This window comes from Podarcis tiliguerta, assembly GCF_965153285.1.
Source record: "Podarcis tiliguerta genome assembly, chromosome: 8".
In the NCBI taxonomy this organism is placed as follows: Eukaryota; Metazoa; Chordata; class Lepidosauria; order Squamata; family Lacertidae; genus Podarcis; species Podarcis tiliguerta.
The window spans coordinates 42,202,232-42,227,892 of NC_139541.1; the positions used below are offsets into that span (position 1 = coordinate 42,202,232).

At 42.1% G+C, this 25,661-nt stretch overlaps 1 protein-coding gene and 1 long non-coding RNA gene across 7 annotated transcripts; one reads left to right on the forward strand and one right to left on the reverse strand.

The window, feature by feature from the left end:
• The first annotated feature begins 1,052 nt into the window (after nucleotides 1–1,052).
• On the forward strand, nucleotides 1,053–20,935 carry NUTF2 (nuclear transport factor 2). 6 transcript variants are annotated; one of them, XM_083452600.1, is made up of 8 exons: nucleotides 1,064–1,208; nucleotides 4,363–4,480; nucleotides 6,903–7,055; nucleotides 9,749–9,873; nucleotides 13,403–13,474; nucleotides 14,999–15,097; nucleotides 18,237–18,390; nucleotides 20,391–20,935. In XM_083452600.1, the coding sequence occupies exons 4-7, from the start codon at nucleotides 9,775–9,777 to the stop codon at nucleotides 18,345–18,347; spliced, it is 381 nt and encodes a 126-aa protein (XP_083308726.1). In that variant the 5' UTR covers nucleotides 1,064–1,208; nucleotides 4,363–4,480; nucleotides 6,903–7,055; nucleotides 9,749–9,774; the 3' UTR covers nucleotides 18,348–18,390; nucleotides 20,391–20,935. The 6 variants fall into 6 exon arrangements, with proteins under 6 accessions (XP_083308727.1, XP_083308724.1, XP_083308726.1 ...); XM_083452602.1 differs by lacking the exon at nucleotides 6,903–7,055; XM_083452597.1 differs by lacking the exon at nucleotides 18,237–18,390 and having other exon boundaries at nucleotides 1,066–1,208.
• Nucleotides 4,734–25,653, reverse strand: LOC310683076. Its single transcript, XR_014514270.1, has 3 exons — nucleotides 25,494–25,653; nucleotides 5,745–5,808; nucleotides 4,734–4,940 (listed from the first exon to the last, which is right to left on the reverse strand). It is a non-coding gene; the product is annotated as an uncharacterized lncRNA (long non-coding RNA).
• Between the last annotated feature and the right edge of the window lie 8 nt (nucleotides 25,654–25,661).

Sequence of the window (25,661 nt, forward strand, 5' to 3'; positions counted from 1 at the left end):
CTGATGTATATTTCGCTCTAAGAGGCTTATTATTTGTGAACTGTTGACAGCTGCGTCTGCTACCCCCTGCAACAAAGTCAGCCACCTTTTTCTAAGGCCAGCCCTACCTTTGGTTTAGTTAAAGTTGTGGTGTTACTAAACATTTTTCTTATGTGGTGGATCCCACCACAGATAAACATAATGTTGTCTGTACAGCATAAGTTCATTATGCTGCCTTTGCCAGCCTGGTGTCCCCTAGATGTTGCTGGACTGCAGCTCCCATCAGTCTTAGTATACTAGTTAGGACTGATGGGAGCTGCAGTCCAACAACTGGAGGACACCAAGTTAACAAAGGTTGTGCTGTTGTTACTTCAAGTGGTTCACTTCCATAATTCTAACAATATACTTGCAAATGTGTTGGGAAGATGAATGTCGACAAATGCCTTTACTCCATTTTACACAAGCAAAGTTTTTAATTATTATTATACTATTATTCTATTCCAGGTGACAGATGAAACACAGGCATCGTTTGTGGAGCAAATAAAGCACTGTTCACCTTGTCTGAACATATTAAGTTGCCATTGTTGAACTACTATGACATAGCGTGCGTCTGTTCTGGCTGACAGCTGCTGTCCAGTAGGCTCGGCGGAGATGTTCCCATCCCTGATCCTATGTGGCGGGAGATTGCCAGAGATGGATGCGGGGCATCTGTAGGCACGGCATCTGCCATTAACCCCATGCTGCATGTGGCAAAATGTATGCTACGGAAGGTGTTCGCTCTCAGCAAAGCTATCCTGCCTGCATCCCGCAGTTTTATCGTGTGAACCGCCCTGAGATCTTACGATGAAGGGCGGTATATAAGTCAAACAAGCAAGCGAGTAAACCTGGTGCTTCAGAAGGGCGTCGCCCTCCGTTTTTTGCGTGCACAAACCGTTTTAAAACAAAACAAACCCCCACAATGCTTTGCCCCGAGAGCCTGCCGCGCGTTGTATGCTGGGAGTTGTAGTGCTCCCCCTTTTTCAGAGGCGTCCCGGAGTCGAAGGGCTGCGGATGGAACTCTTTTTCCCAGCATGGCTGGCGCGCGCGCGCCAGAGGGCGTGGCCGGAAGAGGCGGGGAGGGCGGGCGAAGCGCGGAGAGAGGGAGCGCTGAGTGGGTTCGGGCCGCACTCGGGGCCGCCGCCTCTGCTGCCGCCGCCGCCGCCGCCATTAGCCGAGGGGGAGCTTGCGAGGTGAGTACTGCGAGGCGCCTGAGGTGGAAACCTGAAGTGAAAGACATAGAAGCAGCGGGGCTTCTTTCCCGCCTCTCAAACTCCTGTGCTGGGCCTGGGCGCTGTCCGCCTGTTTGCCGGCCCGCCCGCCCGCCTCTCTCTTCGGCTGCTTCGAGGCCTTAGGAGTTGGGGAAGGGCGAGGATAAGGGTGTGTTCCTGAGTTACGACTGAATTCTGTTGCTTCTCCTTCCCCTCCCTGTTTGCTAGTGATTAATAGCATGGGATCGTGTAAGACTCTCCACGCATTTGGGGGGGGGGGTGATAAACCCATGTGGGTGTGCATGTGTGAATGTGTCCACCCTTTCCCACGTGTGCGCTTTCTCCGTTACGTGCTTCTTGATTCTTTCTTGGGTACACCAGGAGCGCACTGTTTGAAAGTTTGGGGCCTTGGGCAAAGAACTCCCCCTCCCCAAGTTTATATTTGTTAATTGCTATTTGCAGTTCGGACAGGGTTTGCTCCAACACGTCCTTTTTACAATCGGCCAATGCCTGATATTCAATAGGTTTTAGTAGAGGTTTGTCAAAAACGTTAGGCCCTACACGTCGAAATTTGTTTGAAAGGAAGTGGTTCATTAAAACTTAGGCTGCAACCCTAGTCCCACCTACCTGAGTGGACGTTTCTTCTCAGTGAATGTACTAAAGGGGTTCACTGACTGTCTCTGAGGGCTACCTCCAGTTGCCTGTGACAAAGCATATATCGAAAACCACAGGTAAATAACAAAAGTGTAGTCATTTGTTTTTGAACTCCCAAGTGAGTGTGAATCCAGCATTCTTGTAAGACTGATCCATTCATTGGACAGACCTGATGAAATCCTTAAAGGTTTTTTAAAATAAAAATCTCGTGATCAAAAACTAAATTTGAGAACGGACAGGTTTGAATAATTTTCTGAACAAGAAAAGAATATTATTTTGACCTGGGTATTTATATCAGCAATTTTTCTGTTTCAGATTAATTATTAATTATTTGTAAAAGAAAAAACTAAGGTGACAAAAACTTTGTATGATACAAAAGTATCCAAGTTAATGAAATCCAAGGTAGATTGACCTTAATGGAAAATGAGAAAAGTTAAGTGATTTGAAGAGTGTTGTCCCAAGGCATGGTCTTGAGAGCTTATGAGAGAACAGTCTTGTCTAGTAAGACCCTTGATAAGAGACCACCATGTATGTTGCCTTCCATGATGAAATAAAGCTGGGATATAAATCTCAAATCCCCCCCCCCCCCCAAATCGAGTGCCTAGAAATTGCCACCAGTTTTCTAGGATCCAAGATATTGAGATGTTTGATTTTTTTATTGAATGGGGGTAGGAAGCAAGCAGATATGTGAGAATTCTTAAAAGTGCGGAAGATAAATGAGATATTTTAGGTCAGTGTTCTCCAGCCTAGTGCCCTTCATATTGGACTCCCAGCTTGGACACGTCTCAGCTTGCATGCCTAGTAGTTAGGAAAGATAGGTACTGCTTCTGAAGGGCGTCACATTGGTGTTTAACAGTCTTTGAATGGCATCATGTTGGTGAAGGCTTTTCTAGTCTGTTGAGGTATATACCACTTAACTGCAGCAGTCAGCTGATCATCAGTGTTAGAATGACAAGTAAAGCATTGAAATAAAATGTATTCCTATAAATCAGGGGTGGAGAACTTGCAGTCAGTGTGCCAAATTTGCTCTGCAATACTGTTTTCTTCCAACTGTGTTCACTTGCCCCACGTCTGTCATATGTGACATCAAGTGTGGGACAGGTAGAGATGTGCCTGGATTGACTGTGTGACCAAGTTCTGCCCACTTTTGGCTCAGGTCCCATCTACCACCATCATGCATCATATTACACCAATGAAATGCAACCCTCAACAGGAAAAATATTCCTAATCCCTGATACAGTTGTAATATGCTGCTTAATTTTATGAGGCAGCTGGCATTATTGGAAAAGGTGCCATAAAGGATGACTAGTGAATGAATAGTAGTTGTCTAAGAAGATATTAGTGACTGTTCATTTCAAGAACTAGTATGCTAGGCATAGGTATGTAACATGTATGTTTGGGGGCCAGTGTGACCTAGAATGCCAGCATCTCTGTGAACCTGCTTCCCCATTACAATTGCCAGGGACTCCTCCATATTCCATTTATCCAAGAATAGATACAGGGAAATAGCCTTCTTAGTCATGGCCCCTACATTCTGGAACTGCCTTCCAGAGGAGTTCATCTTAGCCTACCTCTTCAGAGTTCAAAAAGGAGGGCGGATTTCCCACAAGAAAAGTTTTAATTTATTGGAATTTTATTGAGTAGTTATAATCTTGGAGAGACAGAAATCACAAACATGTTTAAAAAATAAATAAAATCTATGAACTGCACATAGCTGGCTGATCCATAATAGATTAATGCTATGGCAGCGGTGCTTTTCATTGTTATACTATTGAAGAGCAGGATTGCACATCTAGGTGTTTAATAAAAATAAAAGATTTTTTTAATACGAACAAACTGTTACCTCCAACCCATATTGGTGCCTCTGCCATTTCATTGACCTTGCAGGATTTTTAAATATAAAATAATAGCTATGAATGTTGCAGTTTTCTTCCTTCAGTGTTGCAATGTAGTTCTCTCCTAAAATTGAAAAATGAACTTACAAATTTTACTTCATGATTTCTGTTAGTACAAATGAAACCAAGAAACTGATGAAACTCCACAGTGAGTGACGCATTCCTCCTTAGTCTTGTGCAATGTGGAACTGGGTATAGTATTGTGAGTAATTGGTGGAGGAGAGTGCATAGGAACAAAGCAGTTATTTGTAGATAGAATTGTGATGAATACAGATTTGAATGTAAGCATTTGTAGATTCTATAGGATGTCACAATGATTAATCCAAGTGCTTAAGATGATCCTTATGTCATGTACTATTGGTAGGAAATAAAATGAACAGTAATTTTTTTTTTCTTGAACATACGCTACAGTCAACAAAATGTCAGCAGAACAGCTTCAAGTCAGTAATGGATACATCTACAAAACTGAATTTCTCCCTAGCCTGTGCTTATCCTTGAAAGTTATATTCTTGTTATCGTATCAACAATACAGTCTTAACTCAATTTAATACAGTATTAAAACAGTGGTTCTTTTTGCCTGCCATTAGGAATGAAAGAGATTGAGGTTTTCTACTGAGTGGACTATTGCTCTTTAGAAAGAACAGCCACTCGCCTGTGGCGAATATGAATCTCCTCCAGGCAACCAGGCACAGAAGCATTATAAAGGTTGATTCTTTTTCCTTTTATTTATTTATTTCTTTCAGTGTAAATCCCGCCTTTCTACATGTAGCACTCAAGGCGGCTTATAATAATAAAAATACAGTAGTTTGGGGGAAAACCACAACCTAACAATAAAATAAAAATAAGACCAGATAAAATTAGTCAGTAATGAAACAGCAAACAGTAATTATATTTGAACATGTTAAGGTAAAAATTTAAAAATATAGCTAATCCAAAAGCTAAATGCCTGTTTTAGTTAGATACACACACACACACACACACACCTACCTGACAGCGGAAGGATGTCATTGAGAGGGTCTAGATGGCTCTCCCTGAGGAAGAGAATGAGAAAGCTTAGGTATAGCCACTGAGAAGGGTGTCTTTGGAAGATCTCAAGATTCGTGTCAGCTCGTACTGGAGATAGCAGTCCTTCAAGTAATATTGTCCCAGGCTTTTTGCATTGTTCCTGTAAATGAATTGGTAGTGATGAAGGTATTGTATTTGTGGTATTGCATAGTCCCTATAAGAGGCCCTGCTCGAGTCCACGTACAGCGTTCTGAACCAGCTGAAGTTTCGAAAAGCTCTTTAAAGGCAGCCTCATAGATAGCACATTACTGTGATCCAAACAATATGTAGTCAGTGCACATGCTACCATGCCCAGAAATAAACAGAAGAGGTAGTAAAACATGTTGTGAACTAATGTTTGTGGACTTATTTGCAAGGTTGAGAAGGGTATTCGTGTCAAACATGTTACTGCTTAATTTATTTATTATAACATTTGCATCCCACCTTTCCCCCAAAAGCATATACAGTGGTGCCTCGCAAGACAAAATTAATCCGTTCCGCGAGTCTCTTCGTCTTGTGGTTTTTTCCTCTTGCGAAGCACGGCTATTAGCGGCTTAGCGGCTATTAACGGCTTAGCGGCTTTAAGAAAAAGGAAAAAAACTCGCAAGAACTCGCAAGACGTTTCGTCTTGCGAAGCAAGCCCATAGGGAAATTCGTCTTGCAGAACGACTCAGAAAATCGGAAAACTCTTTCATCTAGCGAGTTTTTTGTCTTGCGGGGTACCACTGTATAGTAGTTTCAAAAGCAGTTTAGAACCTACTGGTGCTGTAAAGAAAGGGTAGGAAACCTCAGGCCCACAGGCCAACCTTGACTCACCAGTTGGCTGGTGAGGCCATTTCCCCCAAACCACAGCCCCCTCACCAGCTGATATCACTTGTAACATCTTTTGTTGGGTGGTGTTAAATCATGCATTGGTTGTGCATACCTGTTCTTCAGCTGCTGAACTTAGGTTAAATCCTGCTTACTTCAGCTGGATTCCGTTCAAACTGCTGTTAATACAAAGGAGAACAACATCCTATTTTAGCAGCACTTTGCACCTGATATCATTGTGATGTCAGGTGATTGACAGGTTGGTAGCCCCCCCCCCCCCAGCAGTATTGATAAGGGTCTGGCCTAAGAAGCCACAAATATTCCCCACCCTAGATATGCATGCTTCTCATAGTTGCATTTTCATTTAATCCTGAAATGTATTTTATCCACATTGTGAAGTGATTTTATGATGAGGAAAGGTGCCAGTGTTTTTGTGCAAGGCAATATTAACCCTAAATGTTAATGCACACGTAGAAAGGAATGAGAATCATACCGTAAGAAGAGGCACTTATCTGGTCCACAAAGGCATAGAGAGCTGAAGATACCTTAGGGATGGGGGAACCCCCTGGCCCTCCATATATTGTTGTATTCCCAATTCTCAACAGAACCTGGCAGCATACCCAGTAGTCAAGAATGATGGGATTTGTAATTCAGCAACATTTGAAGGGCTACAGGTACCCATCGCTGGCCATGGGTGTTTGCATAATGAGAAAAAGCAGTAGATATTAGTGTAACACTTTATTATCACGTAAGTGACCAATGTGTATTTGTGTAAAAAAAGAAGAAGAAGAAACTTTTTTAGAATTCAGATATACAGTGGACACACGGGTTGCGAACGTGATCCGTGCGGGAGGCACGTTCACAACCCGCAGCGCTGCATCTGCGCATGCGCAAAGCGCCGAAACCCAGAAGTAACCCATTCCGGTACTTCCGGGTTTGGCGCGGTGCACAACCCAAAAACGCACAACCTGAAGTGTCTGTAACCTAAAGTATGACTGTAAATTAAAAACAAAAAAATTCTGTTATGTTTGAGATCTGAGCATCAGACTTCTCTATGTTTTCAGTGCCTGACATGTTGGGTCCACCTCCTGGTAAGAATCAAGGAGTTATTGTAGTAATAACAATCTGCATTGCTCCTAGGGAAAAGTGTTAAAGTTGTTGGCCTACTCTGCAAACTGACCTTTAACTGCTATTCAAGAACCAAAATTAAAAAGAGAAGTAATAGTAGATTTATACCATTAAGGTTTCTTCTTTTCTTTTTTTCTATCCAAAGGGCTGTGGGCAAGCCACATTAAGTTTGTAACAAAGTACGTCAATAATCTAAACCAGAAACTAATACACCATCCAGTAACAGGCTCCCAGAAATCAGCTAAAACATCTTAGAACTATCTGGCAACTGTACAGAGGACAAGAGAGACTGACAGAGGTGAGGCAGTTGAGAACACTTGGATATTGTGTTTGGTACATGGATTAATCAAAATAAATTAGGAAAGCTCTTCATTCAAGAAGGGAGCACAATTACATTGCAAGAGATGAGCAAATTGCTTCTATTATGGGCTGAAGCTTGTCAAAGCATTGTCTAGAGCAGGGCTGGGAAGACTGTGGTTTTCCATATGTTATTGGCTAACGTGGTCAATGGTAAAGGATGATGGGAATTGTAGTCCAACAATATCTGAAGTACCACATATTCACCATCCCTGACCCATAGGAATTATTTTTTTAGTTACAAGTTAGGATACTATTTTCAGTCTGCTCAGATACTTTCCTGGTTCCCCACTCCCACCCCATGTGCTAGCTTTACCAATAGGTCTTGGTTTCCCTTCACTGCTGAATTTTTAGCTGATGTTGATATTTATCTATTCCAGGGTGGGAGAAAGCTTGGTTAATTGGTTGCCCAAATGCCTACAAATCTCATGCTGGCTCTCAATTTGGATCTATGTAGGATTTTAAAGAATAGATGTCTATTCAGAAACTCCGAACACCACCTCAGAACTGACTGACCATGTTTCCATGGTCACATTAATCCCAGATTAAAATGAATGTGCAAGTGAAGCTGTGTGTAGTTGCTCTCAGAAAACATTGGACAGTTTAGCTGTTTGCCCTGAGCTTTCTCTCATCAGTCTCTCTAGCTTTCTACTTTGTTCGTTTTATGCCTCAAACATTTATCAACATTAGACCTATCTAAATGTTTTGTGCAGGTCCTTTATCCTTTTCTCTTATCAAGCACTTTAAATGGCTTTGGTGGTCTTGTAGGAAATGCTTGAGGCTACCCATGCTAATCAGCCAAACCATAATATCCTCTTTGGAGAGTTATCTATCTTGATCTTCTGTTCATCTACCTTGATCTTCCGTTCATCTACCTTGCAACTTTAGAGATCTGCTTACACGATAAATAGGTGTGTTTCTGTTTGCTGCCATTCAGAAGAATGCATAGTTCCCCCTCACTCTTAGTTTTGCCTTGAAGTTTACATTGTAGGAAGTTGTTGATCTAACTCAACAGAAGGAAAGTGATGCCCAAACTGGTGATACAGAATTGTAGAGTTGGAACAGTCTTGCAAATAGATAGTGAATGGACTCCTATGATCATCTGTGTTTGGCTCTGCTTTATCATAGAAAATTGGGACATACAAGTTCTCTGTCACTTTTTGTTCTTGCTATTAGGCTGGGCAGATTTCCAGAGCACTGCACTATATTTCAGTAATGCAGCTGTTATTGGGCTTCCTTCCTTTACAATATCTAGCATTATAGAAAAGACAGGGAAAATGTGATAGGCAGGGGAAATATAACAAGTATCTATGGCAGTGGAGAGTGCACAGAAATGCTCGCTTTTTCTACACTGTCTTCAAGAGCTATAGCCTCCACCCCCAATATACTTTCCAGCTTGCTTTTGGTATGAGCACAGCACCAGGAAGACTTCCTTCTCTCCTGAATATTAGAGTTCAGAGAAAATCCAAGAAGACAATTTTGGGATAGATAATTTGACCTGGTGGAAGGAAGCTTTGGATGCTCCCAAATAAGTTCTGTTGCTTTTTGAATGTGCCTGAATTCAGTGCAGCATGAGGGAGAGTTTTCTTACTTCCCCAGGTACTCAGAAAGCAGTGAGACATATTACTGCTGTTTCTGTATATATGTGACTCAGAGCAGCAGGGATGAGCCCCAGCTGATTGCTGAGGTGGAGAAGGGCAGAGGCTCTACCCCTGTTGTTTCATCTGACCCTGAGCTCAACATGATGTCAGAGAAGGCCCTGTCCTCTTCCTTGGAGGCCAGGGTTGTGGCACAAATTGATTTTGCTTGGCTGTCAAGGCTGGAAAAAAAGGAAAAAGAGTGACTCCTGTATATGAGCCTTTTAAGGACACAGGACAGAGGAAGCTTTGAGCACACTACTGTACTTCTACAACACAGCACAATTTTGGCAGCCTACCCCAGCTTCAAGTTAGCCAAGATGAGTAGTTGAAGGTGCTTTGGTGACATATGTGAGCATGAAGGCCACCAACGGGTTGACACTTGGTAATAGAATCATACAACATAATTGTAGAGTTGGCAGGAACCACAGGGGTCATCTAGTCCAACTTCCTGCAGTACACAAATCATTTTGCCCAGTGTGGGGCTCAAACCCATGATACTGAGATTTAGAGTCTCATGCTCTACCAACTGAGCTGAGAATGTTTGCTGCTTGTTTCAAATGCATGGAGAATTTCACATCTGTATTAATGCAACTAAACAATTTGATGTCACTAGTTTGTATGATACATTTCTGGATTCTGAGTTCTAATTTTGGTTGTTGTATGTTGGCCAAAAATGCTCAAAGAAGGAGGGTACTGCTACAGAGCAGACTTTTCATGCTTTTAAGAGCCATAGTTTTCTTTTCCTCTGTGTCATGGTATGAACCAAGGAGTGCCTTAATGCTGGTGCCTAAATATGCTGCAGTCAGGCTGCTGCACTACAGCAATGTAAACTGGAAAAAGTTCTCTGTAGTGTGATGCTCAAATCCTCGGGGAGGAAAATCATGGCTAAATGAAAAATTTGGACAATTCTGGTAAAAGATCAGCCTATTGTACTTGTGTTGTTACATCTTTCATTGCCCTGGGCTGTCAGTTCTCACTGCTTTTTCTTTTTCAGTTGCTGGCTCCGACTGAGGATTCAGAATGGGAGACAAGCCTATTTGGGAGCAGATTGGTTCCAGCTTTGTACAGCATTACTACCAGTTATTTGATACAGACAGGACTCAGTTAGGAGCAATATACGTAAGTAGCTATTGGAACAGATTTTTCTTGATTATTTTAAACTATTGCTCAATTATTCCAACACGCCCCCTCCCCGGTTATGTGCTTGTTCATTACAAACTCTTGCACAGAGATACCTGGCTGTTAATCTGAACTCCGGAAATGAGGTTGTAATTATTGCTATATCATTTGTACGAATTTTAAAAAACAATTTATAGTGCACTTGCAGTATGCAGACTGCTTTACATTTTGGCTTCCAAACAGCCCTGTGAAGTAGGCTACAATCTTTTGTTATCAGGGAGAGAATTAAGGCAAGGGCATGTTCACTTGCCAAATGATACACATCAGGTGTTAGAAACCTTTGGCTCTCCAGATGTACCTAAACTACAACTCCCACCATTCCTGGCCATTGGCCATGCTTGCTGGAGCTGATGGACACTGTAGTTAAGCAACATCTGATGAGCCAAAGGTTTCCCGCTTCTGACATACAGTGGTACCTTGGGTTAAGTACTTAATTCGTTCTGGAGGTCTGTTCTTCACCTGAAACTGTTCTTAACCTGAAGCACCACTTTAGCTAATGAGACTTCCTGCTGCCGCCGCACGATTTCTGTTCTCATCCTGAAGCAAAGTTCTTAACCCGAGGTACTATTTCTGGGTTAGTGGAGTCTGTAACCTGAAGCGTATGTAACCTGAAGCGTATGTAACCCGAGGTACCACTGTACACAGTTATAAATAGGCAGTCTTATTCGGTCAATTACTTGCTCAGATATTCTAGTCAGTTGAAAAGTACCCCCAGGAGCGCAAGGCTTACGGGCGGCAGCCTGCCGCCCGGCGCGTGGGGCGCCCTGAAGCAGAGCGCCCCTCGCGCCGGGCAGACATCGGCCAGCCCCACAAGCTTGGGGGACAGCGGGGAGGCGCAGCGCAGCCATCCCACTGTTCCCCGACCTGGTTTTGGGGGGGAAATAAAGGGAAATTTTTTTCCCTTTATTTCCCCCCCCTAAAAAGTAAGTGTGTCCTATGGGATGGAGCGTCCTATGGAACGAAAAATACGGTAAATGCCCCACAGTTTGACAAAATGGTGCTCCGGACATTCTCTCTGATACTGTATAAACATTATTGTTTAATTCAGAATGAATGCCAATGACATTACCTTAAAAGTGCTCTAAAATGTGTCACAGCAGGCCTCAGTAGGTTCATATATTTCCAACAAGGGTAGATTTTGCCAACCCATTCGCCACCCTGAGAAGCTCTGCTGGATGTCTACTAGAGGATGCAATTGTGGCAGTGAAGTAAACATTCTTCATTGCCATGTGGTAGGCATGATTATACACTCACCAGCAGAAAGTCATGCTTGCTAGGAGACTTAAACCATTTGTGCTCTGTCTGTTTTCGCTGCCTCTTGCTTCACCCACAACTCCCTGGAAAACCAGGGTCTAATCATGCTCAGCAGTGCTGGAGAGGCTCTTGGGAGTGACTGTGTCGACCACTCCTTCCATATCACTGTTCCAAAGAGAAACAAAAGTTCTAATAAATGGTGACATTTCCACTCTAGATGTTCAGTTGCCTTTCTAAATAAACTAGGATCTCCTAGGCAGATCAGTAATACGGGATGAATTGTTAATATGAAACAAAGAAATGAAGCCTTAGTGATGCTTAGACTAACGTGATCAGCAGCACAGTACTGATTAAACTTTTACACATGCAGTTTTTGTCTTTTCTCCGAGTTCCTGTCAGCAAACTTAGGGAGGGTTCAAAATACACTTCAATACATTGTATATAGCTTAGAGGCTGTACCTGACCTTTAGGTTGGCATTGCCTGAGTGTTTCAAGAGAACTAAGTGCATTTAGGGACTGCCTGAATGCATCAGAATGCAAGAGTGATGCACATGCACATAGGACTCTAAACTTTGTTGGCAGGAAAGCATGTGTTTTACCTCAAGCATTCATACTTTGCTATTACTAGATGCCGTCCATACTCTAGCACTATTCATGGGATAAATTGAAATGGATTTTCAGAATTTTTAAGGTTTGAGTACCTAAAAGCAAAGAAAGCCAGGGAACAAAGTGGGAAATTCTTCCTTTGTCTGACAATTATTTTTCTGGAGGGAATTAAAAATGGCATTTTTTGCTAGAATTTGACTTCTGACCATATTGAAACATGGATGATTGCTAAGCATATTGGACAACTTATATGAGAATGAAATGCTACTTATAACTTCTGTGCCCAGGCCACAACACTTCTACTCATAGCAGGTGATCTGGTTTTATATTGGCGGGTCAGTTTTCACTTCCAAAGGTTCTGGTGAAGAATGGCAGGTGGTAGAGATTGCAGATCCAATTGGAAAATGCTCGTGGATGAAATAGTGAATTGCAGCTGCTCTGAACAATTGGCATTTCTTTTTTATGTGGGTGTTGAATGACAGTTTGCATCATTCTGTATTGTTAAAACCATGGGAATGAAGGGCCTCAACAGCTGCCTTTTGTGTCTGTTTTTTGTTCTTAATAGTGTATGCTTCACAAGGGAAATCCATGAAAGCTATTGGAATGACAATTTTAAAAATGGTGATTGACTGATTTTGTTCATTCCTAGTCCCATATAGTGTATAAGTTACCAAAGAGTGTTAGATTTATAAGATTTGCTGTATAAATTGAAGTAGATGGAAGCTAGAAAGCTGAGGGTCCAAGAACAGGGAGAGGTTAGACTATAGATCTTTGACCAAGAGGTACTTGGCTGGAAGAGTGGAGCAAAGATGGGAGACCACAGCCTTCCTCCACCCCATCAATTGGCTTCCTAGCAAAATAGCAAAAGCCCATTTTCTAAATGGCAAGCTTTAAGTGTGGCACTGTCCAGTGGTAAGCATGATGAGCAACCAAGCTTCCTCCCAACTTAGAGACTGGAGATGTGGGTGAAGATTCTTCAGCACAAATGCATACCCTGCTAGTTTTTCCTGTTCCAAGCCAAGACAGAGAGCATTGGATTAAGCAGTTTGAAGGCACTGAGGCAGTAGAGTCCAATGGCCTGCACTCGCCCCCCCCCACCAAAAAAATTGGTCTTCCCCAAATTAAATACCCTGGCGGTAAGTTCTTGACAGGTGGGGAGCCCTGGCAATTATACTTTTTGGCATGTTCAGCAAGGCCAAATTGTAGACCTCCTAGATGGACAGCTCTCAAGCAATAAGTAGCTTCTAGAAGGCAAAATGTGGCCTGTGGGTCTATAGTTGCTGCGTAGAACAAATACATACTTATGAAATACAGCCTTATTGTATGGGCCAAAAGTAAGGAGTCTGTGATTGGGGTGGAGGATGTGGCCTGCTGTGGTGCACTACTAGGACTCAAAATTTGCTGGATGTCTTTGGCATGGAGCCAACCTCTGATTCAGCTGAGCCTGTACTTAGCCCTTCAGAAAAAGGTACAAACTTACTCCTCTCTATTTCTGTGTGTAGCTGAGAGAGTTTAATAACTATTGCTGTTTTCTTTATGCAACATGAAATCTTACTTTTCCAAGCAGATTTTTACCGTCTCCCTCTCCCTCCTCTTTTAATAATTTCAGATAGATGCCTCATGCCTTACATGGGAAGGACAACAATTTCAGGGCAAAGCAGCTATTGTTGAAAAACTCTCAGTAAGTTCCTGTGCTCTTCATTGCCGGACATTTCTGTTCAGCTCAGAATTCTTTTTGAAAGATTAGCGTTTTGGTGCAGGCCAAGTTCTGGTGTTACTTCTGTTGTATTATTTATAGGAAGCAGGTTTAGGCTGCACCCTTTTGCATTTCTAATCTGCCTGTCTGAAATTGTACTGATTTCAGTTCCAGAAATGTAAAGCACAGTTAACTTAGGAAGTAAGTCCCATTGGACTCAGTGATAGTGAGGATGAAAAAACACACCCTTAGATTTATATAGTGTACTTGAATGTTCAAAGTGCTTCACATGCATTATTTTGTTCTAGTGCTAACTCAGTAAAGTGGTTCAGTTTTATTATCTCCAGACTGCAGATGAAGTCTGAGGAGGTGTGTCTAGCCTAAGGCTATCTCTTGAGTTCCAAGCAGATGAAGGCCCAGGGCATCCTGATTGGTGGCTCAGTCTGTTAGCCACCCAGCTGTACAAAACCTTATTTGCATGTGTTCCAGACAGCACAGTTGCATCCTCTTTCATCGTGGTTGCAGTCTATATAAAGCAGGGGTGGTGAACCTGTAGCCCTCCAGATGCTTGTAAAGATGGTTTTAAGTTTTTAAGTATACAACAACAACAAGTGATTATACAGTGTCTTTTATTTTGCACACATGTCTATATTGTATACTGAGAGCAGATACAGCCTTGCAACAGTTTCTGGGATTATAACATGCTAATTGTCTCAGGATAAAGCTTCTCCTAAGTGAGAGGCAATGGTAGTCTCTGGCAAACATCTACATGTTGCTGAATGCCTGTTGGCCTCAGTCAGCATGATAATGAACAACCAGACTTATTATCTATAACATCTGGAGGCTACAGGTTCTCTTTCCTTGTTTTGTGTGTACTCTGTCCAGAATGAGAACAGCAATGGAGCTCAAAAGAAACACCCTTTGGAATAGGTGAGTTTCTCCTTAACAGGGCTGAATTCAGAGGTCCACAATTTTTGCCTAATCTTAATAGACCAAAAAATATGACTGCACTTTCCTATGTTGTTGATTTCACATGACACTCTATACAAGGTCTGGAATAATTCCTTGCTCCCCTCCCCAGCTCCAAGTTTAGAGCTGGAAATAAGGTGGGAGGGTGGCTTGTTGGCTGTGCAGCTTAAGTGCAGCAGCAGCAGCTTAAACACACATCAGCTTCCCTTGGAGCAGGGGAGGGAGGAGGTGGGAATCCCCATGAAACTGCTAGTACAATTACTGCCTCGCAGCTGCAAGGTTGGGAGGAATTGCTTACAAGAAAGCAGCAACATGCTTACCATGATGACCAAAAATGTGGGAGCCTGGCTTGACCTTTCACATGCTGTTTTAAACAAAAAACTGGTCAGCGATTGAATGAATACATTTCAGGGTGCTTGCATTTTCAGAATTAATTCAACACCTAAGAACCTGGCTTGGTGCCACAGATTGCTTCACAGATGAGCTTAACCATAAAAATTTTAAGCAAAACTTTACATTTTTTTCTCTTTCTGCTTGCAGAGCCTTCCCTTTCAGAAAATACAGCACAGTATCACAGCGCAAGACCATCAGCCCACGCCTGACAGCTGTATACTCAGTATGGTAGTTGGGCAGCTTAAGGTAAGTGCTTTTTTCAACTTTTGGTCCTGTGAAAGGAATAGTTGGTGTCCAATTTCAGAAGCGGTTCAGGGTTTAGCCACTGCAAGTGAGTTTGGGCTCACATGTTCTCTGCCTCCCTCACCCCCACTCTGTGGTTTGCTCAAACCAAGGAGGGAGAGAATTAGAGCACAAAGAGGAGAGGGGGAGTAGGTGTGTTTGAGCCCAAAGCCTGTTCATGACTACCAAACCACAGTTTGACAATTACATCTGAAACAGGTCTAATCCATTAGAGCAGGTTGTTCTAGCACTGCAAGTGAACAGACCTACTTTTGCTTGGGTCATGGAAGCTGAATGACCAGGGCTCTTTCTCAGAGGGGTCCCCGTCCCTCCCCTCTAATACAGTGGTACCTTGGTTCTCAAACTTAATCTGTTCCAGGAGTCTGTTCGACTCCTGAAACCATTCGAAAACCAAGGCACGACGTCTGATTGGCTGCAGAAGTTTCCTGCACTCAAGCGGAAGCTGCGTTGGACATTCGGCTTCTGAGAAACGTTCGCAAACTGGAACACTTACTTCTGGGTTTGCAGCGTTTGGGAGCCGATTTGTTAGGCAACTAAGCCATTCAAGATCCAAGGTACCACTGTATGTTGCATTGTCTTTGTAAACGTTAAATACTCCTATGTCTTGTTTTGACTGATGTGGGTGTAAAGGCCTTCATGCTACCAGTTGGAGGGGAGGAACCAAATGAGTCACCAAGTTTGTTACAACTGATGGAAAGGAGCCGGGGCCTTAACCAACACATAGCATTGTTCCCTCTCTGACAGAGGAGCTTAAACAAAAATCTCTAGGTGGAGCCGTTGTTAAAGAAGCTTGTTATCTTGTGCTGCCTTGGAAACTGAAATACACCTGTGAGCAGGCAGGGTTGTGAGGCTATTCTCTGAAAACTTAGACTTTCAGTTGGACAACTTTAAAGAAAACTGTCTGGCAACACTGAACTTGGAATGTTGGTCACAAGGACTTTGGTAAGCACTGTGTCACACAGCAAAGGTGTTATCCCTTGACACAGCCCACCGGAAGGAGGCACAAAGAACTTTTCCGTCTCTGGGCCTGTGTTAAGTGCATATGGACACACTTTGCCCCACATGTAATCCAGCTTCAAAATACTTTTACTTCATAATACCTGCTAGGAATGTAAAAACAACAAAAGAATCTTGTAGCAGTTCAAAGGCTAATATATTGTGGCAAAAGCTTTCACGGGCTGTAGCTCATGACAGCTCACACCACTATTCTTCAGCTGGTGGGTTAGGACCCACTACTGGATCATAGCCTGGTCCAAGGTGGGTTGCAACAGCAGTACCACCACATTCAGCTATATGGAAAAAGAAATGGGCACCCAAATACATGCTTGGAGTTAAAGGTGGGTCCTGAGTCTGTCTTATGCTATAATAAATTAGTTTGTCTCTTAAGATGCTGCTACAAGACTTTGCTGCAACAGCCCTTTGGAACTACCCCTTTGGAAATTGCTACGAGTTTAACTTTACTGCAAGAGTTGAAGAGAAGCCTGCAAAAGTGGCATTAAAAAAACAAGGGGTGCACATTACTCTCCATGTGCCCATCAGTACTGGTAGCACCTTTAGCATTTTTGTGCTTGGAGGGAAGTCCTCTTTATGCCTTCAGTGTAAACACACAAAGAGGTTTACATGGAGAAACAATCTAGCTCCACCTCCTAGATCAGGCATGTCCAAAGTCCGTTTCAGGGGCCTCCTAATCTGGACCTCCAGTCGGTTTAATTCGGCCCCAGTTTATTTCCTGGGGTAAAATCCTTAAAAACCCTCACGGCCCTTCACTTCATCAAATCTGGCCCTCTTTGAAAAAAGTTTGGACACCACTGTCCTAGATACTGAGATACTGATACACAGTCAGCACCAGTCTGAAACAAGTTCAGCGCATGTAGAGTTTGTGTCCTTGTAGAGAGAGTCCTATGCAGAAGGGATCCAATTCAAACTGATGTTTGTGTGATGTCTGAGAAGTATGGCTGACATGAGTGTCAGCATCTAGGCTAGCCCACCCAAGAACGAGAGCCCGTTTACAGGTTTTCAAGCCAACATGTGAAGCGGTAATCTAAAAGAATGCACATCTTCTTGTTATATACAGAGGCTATGTAGAAGGATTAATGTACGGATGGGGTGATTTTTTATCATAGAAGATAAAGCTTATATACTTTTTTTCTGAATGCTGTTTCAGAAGCGATGCAAGGAGAAAGGGCTTCACTTCTATGTCTTGCCAGAAATGAATCATGTGCATCTTCCCGGGCACTTTTAGGCAGAATGGGAAAGTGCAGATCAGTGGTGCTTCCTATATCTTCTGCATGTTGCCCTGTCCAAAAGAGTAGTCAGTGTGATATCACTAGTATTCATTATCAGTGCATACTTGTTGCATCACTTGGCAGATGAAGGCATTTAGGAAGATAGATTCTGGAAAGAAGAACGTTAATCTCTATCTAAACATAAAGATTACTTAGTGTAGCTTTATAGACAAACACCTGTTTTCTAGTAAGTTTTATGCTAACCTTTCAGAGTTTACTTGGCATCTTCATACTAGTAATAAAATTGAAAGGGCCCAAACTCCATGGTAAAGCAAGTATTTTGTATGTAGAAGGTTCTAGGTTCAGCCAATAACACCTGCTATTCAAATGATTACATGTAGAAGGGATGGGAAAGACCTCAGAGGTGCTGCAAATTGGAATTGACAGTGCAAGGCTGGGTGGAAAAATAGTTTGACTGTATAAGGCAGTTTCATCTGTTCAAAGCTTCACAGATAAGCAACTTTAGTTTGCAGGCTTTTAGTTCATGGTTTGCATGTGGCTTATTGTAAGCTATTGGAAGATTTATTGTTGCGAATGAAATTATATGAATTACCCATTACAAAAACCTCCAGGAAAAAAGTTAATGTAGTCCCTTTAATGTGGACTGAAATTATCTTACTAATTTATAAGCTTGTCCTTATTGTACTGCTCCTGAGTAATTGGCAGCAGTAGAGGTACCTGTTGCATGCCTGGAACATTCTTTCTCTACACTCATAATGGACTCCTGCAAGGAGACTGGCATTCTGTATCTACAGAGCCTATCACTTTAGTAATGGTTTCTCTCCTGTTCTGCTCAGGCAGATGATGACCAAATTCTAGGTTTCCATCAGACCTTTTTGTTGAAAAGCTTACAAGGTGCGTGGGTGTGCACCAATGAAGTCTTCAGGCTAGCACTCCACAATGTTTAGCCTCTGGCCGCCTTCTACCTCTGATCTTCACAGTCCTCACTGAGTAAGAAGCACACTGCTTGCTCCTGTATCCTAGTTGAACTTGCAGTCTGAACAGCATGGACATTGCTTGTGTGTTCTTAAAGCAGGGTTGAAGAATGAGAATCCTGCTCATCTCAGGGTTGTGGCTTTTGAATTGAGCAAATGCAGTTTTCCACTTGGAACCAGCTGCTGCAGAATTAATTTAGCATAACTTTTTATGCCAGTCAGTTGCTTGCCTAACATCCTAGATCTAGCATTGCTTAGAAATCTAGGACATCTGCGTGGCACACAATGAACACTCACCTTGTTGTGTTTGGAGTTGTCTGAGCTAGAGCCTGTATGTATATCTGTGCAAGATTCCTCTTAGATCAGGAAAATGCCCTTAAGCCAAGGTCAGGTTACACTTTAAAGCACCACAAATGTGAAGCTCGTAAACACAGTTGGGTCTGGGCTTCAGGACGCTTACAGGTTAAATAACAAGAGTGTTGGAGGAGATGGGAAAGGGAAATGGCAAAGAATGGGTGAGCAAATGTATTTATTTTAGGTTTTGTTTCAGTTAGGGAAAAGAATTAAGACAAAGGCTTCACAGGAAAAGTGGGGTTTTAAGAAGGTTTTGGCAGGTGTTTATAAACTGCAGGAGTAAGAATGGCTCTTGGTATGTACAGCATGGGTCTGTGAGGCCTCTACATTTACCTGATTTGGTTGCTAATAATCAGAGGGAGAAACAAATGTCGGGGATATGCAAAAGTACTTTCTTTTTAGGAAGCATTTATATATGTCTCTTCTGTGGCACTCTGAAGCCGCTTTTGCCCACTTGTTTCAGCTTCAGTGGAGATTGTGTGTGTGGATGGCATGGACAGGTATGCATTTAGAATCTAGATCTGGTTATATTTCTTTTTGAGTGCAGAGTGCATTTTTAGATTTGGAGCCAATCTGCTGAGTACAGCCATCTTTTGGATAAGGTGACAGTCAAAGCACAGGTCATATTTCTAGCTATTCAAAATATTTGACATGTAGGTTTGCTTCATCCCTGGCAACAGCAAGAACAGGGAAGAAGCAGAGTAGGCACTTAAGAGCAGTGTGCTGGTGCACACAGGTAGTTTGCATTAAACCATGGGCATAGCTAGGGGGAGCAGGGGCACAACAAGTAAATAAATGACAAATACTTACGTGCCCAATTGCAACACAGATAGCTCACTTCTGCCCCCCGGCAATATACTTGCCTCCCCTTAAAATAAATCCTGGCTACGCCCATGCATTAAACCATAGTTTATTCTAAACTATGAACAAACTAGCTCACAGTTAACTGCTCCATGGAATTTTGCAGAAAAATTATATGGAGCTGAAATGCAACATTATATGTACTGGTATATATTCTAGAAGATGTGAACAAGTCAATAATTGCCAGCCTTTCCCCACTGAATGTCACTGTAATGGCTTTATTCCTCCTATTTGAAGGGATTCATTCTTATGCCAAATATATTAGTGATTGTTATAAGGACATGGCATTTTTCAAATTTTTGACCACCACTCACCATCCCATTTCCTCCCCCCCCCCCCCCATCTTTTTGTACATTCTAAACTTTATGCCTATTTTGTTGGCTTTAGTAGGACTTAACCAGGAACTCTCAAACACACTACTGCCTCCTCGAATTGTTGTTAAGGGGTTGTATTGATTCTCAAGAAGCTTATAATTCTCAACTTCCATAAGCATAAACATTATCTGTAGTGCAGCAGTAATTGCTACATTGGTAATGGATCATCTCCATGTTTCTACTGCTCTTTGAGTATTGTCCATGCCATTGTAATTTTGCATCATTAAGTCTCAAAAATGCATGTCAGAATCTTGCCTACCTTAATTCGTTAGCACAGGGATGACATGATAAATCTGAAAGCTGAATGTTGGTGCAGACAGGTGAAGTATGCATGACAGCATTTGGCACCAGCTGCAGGAATTTTGCCTTGTTAGACATTTGCTGTAGTAGAGAATTTCTAAAATTTATTTTTGTTTTGTCTTCACAGGCCGATGAAGATCCTATTATGGGATTCCACCAGATATTTCTATTAAAGAACATCAATGATGCTTGGGTTTGCACCAATGACATGTTCAGGCTAGCATTGCACAACTTTGGTTGAGACAGCATCCCCGAGGCACCTGTACTTTTCTTTTCTCCTCTCCTCCTTACAGATATTAATCACACTCATGGAACATTCCAAATATCATACACAAACCTGCAACACCACGGCAAGCAAGCAAGACCTGCGACATGCCCTTCTGAAGAGTTTATGTTGTGTCACTAGAAGAGTTCCTTGTGCATGATGTTTGGAAGTTAGACTTAGCTGCATTTGACAAGGGAAATGTGTGCTTTTACCAGCATGCCTCGGGAAGCATCCGTAATGCAAAAGGTTGTGTTTCTGTACTGACAAGTTTCTCTAATAGCCCAAAGAAGCAAAAGGAAAGGAAAGAACGGCAGCCTGAATCCAGCTGAGATACTGATATTTTTTTTTTTGTTCAGATGTTTCAGTGCTACATTATACAATAAAACCATGAAATTTTCTTAACAGTTTACATTGTTGGATGTTCACTATGTAACTAGATTCTTGCATCTTCAGCTATACATCTGAATACCTAGCCTGGAAACGCACGACTTGGCAGAACTTTGAAGTTCTTAACGTCTCCATAGCTCTTTTGTAGTACATTTTTGCCATTGTTTAAGGCTTAACAATTGCTCCATATCCCTGAAAGTTGAGACATTTCCTACCCTGAAAGTCGAAATATGGATTTATATTAATTACTTACATGCAAAGCAGATCATTACACTGAGCATCAATCATTTTATTCAGTCCTCCTTACAGAAATAGATGGAAGACTATGCATAAAAACAGCAATGTAGAATGTACTTTTTCCAGGCTTCTTTCTCTACACTAAGTTCACAAGATTTAGCATATTCATACCATTTGCTTTTCCTCTAGTGTTCAAGACATGGGTCCGTATATCATCATGAATTGTTTAGAGAGATTTGCCCTTCCAGGACAGCCATTTTAAAGCAAGCTATAACTTTAGCCTAGTACAATCACACTACTTTTTACGTTTGCCTGTGGCTTGCTTCGGATAATGTCCTGAATTATCGTAGTATTGTTGCTGAAGTAAGCAGCACCCACATGCCACCAATAGCAGTGTTTCAGTAATTAAATAGTACCAGTGCTACTAAACTGCTAAGAAAATTCCAAATACGTTTTCTCTGCTGATTTGCTGCAACAACATAGTGGTGGAGACAACACATATTTTCAAAATATCCTTATAGGGTTTTTATTAATGAGCAGGTGAGGTGAGCAGACTTGCATCCATGGGCCTTTCCTAAAGTTTAACTGAGCTATTTCCAAATAGTGCTGGGCACTTGACCTGATACTTGTTTAGTTTCGTATGTCAATGAGTAGGAGGAACAGTAAGTGTGTTTTTCTCAACTATGGAAAAAGATCTCTTGAAGAAATGGATTTGCTATCACATCTACTAAGAGGTGGCTGTAGTCTGCACCAAATCAATATAAAAACCAAGGCAAGGAAGGAATGCATTTCCAAGCATATCCTGAAATAAAGGTAGATTTCTAACCCCCCCTGGATGGTTTACAAAAGTCCATTTCAGCTTCACTCTTGTTTGGATTCCTTTCTCTGATCATTCTACTTCACCCACTCTCTTTGTGCTTTCATTTTCCTACACAGAAGTGATCTAAAGGACTGTCACTGTCCCTGGCAAGCCAATGCTTTGGGGGCGACTACAGCTGCCGCTTACGGTCCTTGAGGTGTAGTTCCATAGACATCACTTCATTGCAAGGATTTTGGTTAACATTAGCCAGTTACATGAATTTAAAATGCGCTTGTGGAAGAGGGCTTAGGCTGGCATCCATGCCTTAATGCATGTGTACAGGTTTAGTTTGCAGAAGGCCCAATGATGTGTAGAACTTAGTGCCAAGTTTGCTCAGAACTTCACCCTTCAAATCAGGTGATCAGGCAACTATTGGGAAACGGTTGTCTCTGTATCTAAATAAGATGAGGCAATTCCAGATAGCCTCATTTTAAATTTAGCACACCAGATGAAAATCTTTGGGTGAGGTCATCATAGGTACCATGTTTTGAGTTGGATGTTGTATAAGTCTCGGTGAGAGCTTTGCTTAATAGCCATATGAAAACAAAATGCCGTATAAAACTTCATGAGGATGTCTTTCACAGGCAACATTTTGTTGGAAGGGGGGGGGCATTACTCTTTGGCCAAGCTAATGAGGAATGTTTATTATCATCCATAAGAGAAGAGTGACTGTTTCCCAATATCTTGTGTCACCTTCACAACATTAGCTTATGGCATTTTATTAAAAATTGGTTTGCCCTTTGAGAAAATGTTAAAGTCAGTAGATAGAGGCTGCTCAGAAGGGCAATAAAAAGCTGTGTTCTCCAACCCAATTTGAAGGAGAAATACATCCATCCTATCACCCCTTAATGGAAACTGCCTTGCAATCATTTGTTTTCAGAGCAGAAAACATCCTTAGGATATTATAAACTGCTACAAGAAGGTATATGATAGAAAGCCTGATCTGGGATTCTAGATTATGTGTAAGGAGATGAAAGCTGTTAAACTGCTCATTCTGAAAATAGTGTAAATTCTTTCATAAAACTGCTAAGTGCTACTTTGCTTTGGGGCAATACATAGAGCAGACCTGTGCAACTACCAAAGCACAGCTCATCAGCCACATACCATGGCTTGCCACATGCTCCATAAGAGTATTTTTGCAGTTCTAGGCCAGCACCCAAAACAGCAGGGTTTGGATCCAGTCAATATTGTGGTGGGGTTCTCCTTTTTGTGAGGGGTATACAAAAGAAGGCACTGAGAATTTGCTTCTATACAAAACTTGTCATCAGTTGACAGTAGAAACATCATGTTCCGAAAACTGCAGCAGCTTACATACTGCTTTATAAACGTAAAGGTAAAGGTACCCCTGCCCGTACGGGCCAGTCTTGATAGACTCTAGGGTTGTGCGCCCATCTCACTCAAGAGGCAGGGGGCCAGCGCTGTCTGGAGACACTTCTGGGTCACGTGGCCAGCGTGACATCGCTGCTCTGGCGAGCCAGAGCCGCACACGGAAACGCCGTTTACCTTCCCGCTAGTAAGCGGTCCCTATTTATCTAGCAGATGCTTGATGTACACAGGGAGAAAAACACTATTTGTAGAAATGCAGAATTTCAATTGCAGACCAGCACTGGCTTTGCCAATAAATAAGCTGTACTTACCGTATGTGATGTAATACTACCTACCTATACCATATCTACTGTATAATCTTGACTTATTAAGATTGTACCAGCAGCAAATGTTTAAATAAAGGCTCTTTAAGGTTAAGACTAGAAACCAGAAAAAGTGGGGAAGTGTTGTGTGCTGTCTTGCTTCATGAGGCAGCATAAGAATAGGGGGCCAGCATAACTCATCTGTGTTTAGATTGTTGTGTGAGGACACCTCTCATCTCTGAAATAATTTCCCTGTTGTCTAGTGATAAAAGGGAAGGGGCAGCACTTTATGTGAACAAGCCTAGTATTGTCACCATTTGTTTAATAGTGGCAGCCCCTTTTCCTTCCCATGTAATTCCCATGCCCCACCCACCCTGGAGAGGACTTTATGCTCAGCCCCAAGGAGAATAATTATCCTGACCACTTAGTGAATTCTGAAAGAACAAAATGTGTGATAACATGCCAACTTGTAGAATAGCTTTTCCCAACATAGTGCCCTTCATTTCTCTGGACTGTAACTCCCATCATCAGTGATTCTGGCTGGGGCTGATAAGAGGGCAATAAGCTGGCGAAGGGTAAACTTTCTGTTTTGCTATTGATGTGCGGTCTACAGATAATGGAGAATACATGAAATATGAGGCAAGCATACTTGCCTTTTTAGGTTATTAAGGCAAATTTTCATGTTACGTACGCTGCAGTGCACAATATGGGGATAACTACATCCTCCTATGCAATCCTTTGCGGTCCATGTATGTGTTCATCATGTGTTATAAAATTTATTTTATTTAAGATATATATCTCTCCAGCCAAAAAGGGATGCCAAAGTGGCTTACAAATGTCAATCATAAGACAGTCCTTCCCTTCAGGCTTACAATCTAAAATGCATGACATTCAAGGGAAAGGGACTGAGGAGGAAAGAAAAGAACTCGGGCATTATTTCTGGTTGTGAATTGTCTATTGCAATGATGTTGCAAAGGTTTTGAACCAGAACAAACCAAAGGTTAGTGGAGGCACAGTGGAGGTTTGTGGATTTGGGGAACAATAGCAACACTAGTGCATTTCTAGGCTTGGCATCCCAGGAAAGCTTTTCCATTTAGAAATCTAGTGTAATTTTCCTTGTAGGAGGAGGGATAAAGGAAAGTTGCTGTTCTTGGCAGAATAATTTTGTATGTGGATAAGAAGCTTCTAGCATTGCCTCTATTCTGATTGGCAGCAATTCTTCCAGGTTGGGACCGAGGATTTTCCAGGTTTTACTACTCAAGAGCCTTTTACCTAAATATGCAAAGGATTGATCCTACAGCCTAATGCATGCAAAGCAAATGTTCTAGGTCAAACAAGCCTGATATGGCCTGTTATATTTCCCAACATTGTTGTTTTCAGTGCTTTGTGCAGAACTTGCCTTAATATGTCTTGTGGGTTGGGGGGGGTTAACAGGCTATTGTACATGTTCATGCAAAACAATAAAGAAATGAGAGGGATGGTGAAACTACTTCTAATGCCATAAAGTTAAAAATTTTCAAGTAATTTATCAAGAACAGTGGACAAGTTACTTATATACAGCAGCTGCTGGCAGTATTTCATTTTCTGTATGCTACAGGCTATTCTCTATGTTAATAGGGTTGGTGTGTTTTTAAATTGACAGAGGCTCTGTGTAACAGGCCAAAGTCAACAGACAAAGGCAGTGCTGAAAATGATGGTACAGAAGCTGTTCCTACAGCTTTGTCTGCCATGCAGGGTGTTTATTAAAATTCTATACAGTACTGCCCTTCACCCAAGGATCACAGGGCGGTTTACAATATAAAAATACAAACATACATAATAAATGAACATATAAAAACAATACCCCCCACCTACCCACAGTTTAAAAGGCTACAGGTTGTACGTGCGAGGGGGAGCCCTCTTCCCGGCCCTCGTTCTCCTTGCTGCGCGCTCCTGCCTGCTTCGTACACCATCTGTATTTATTCCCTGCTGGGAGAGGCGGAACCCGGACGTCTGGATACCATTTGCAGGGGGGAAGAAAAG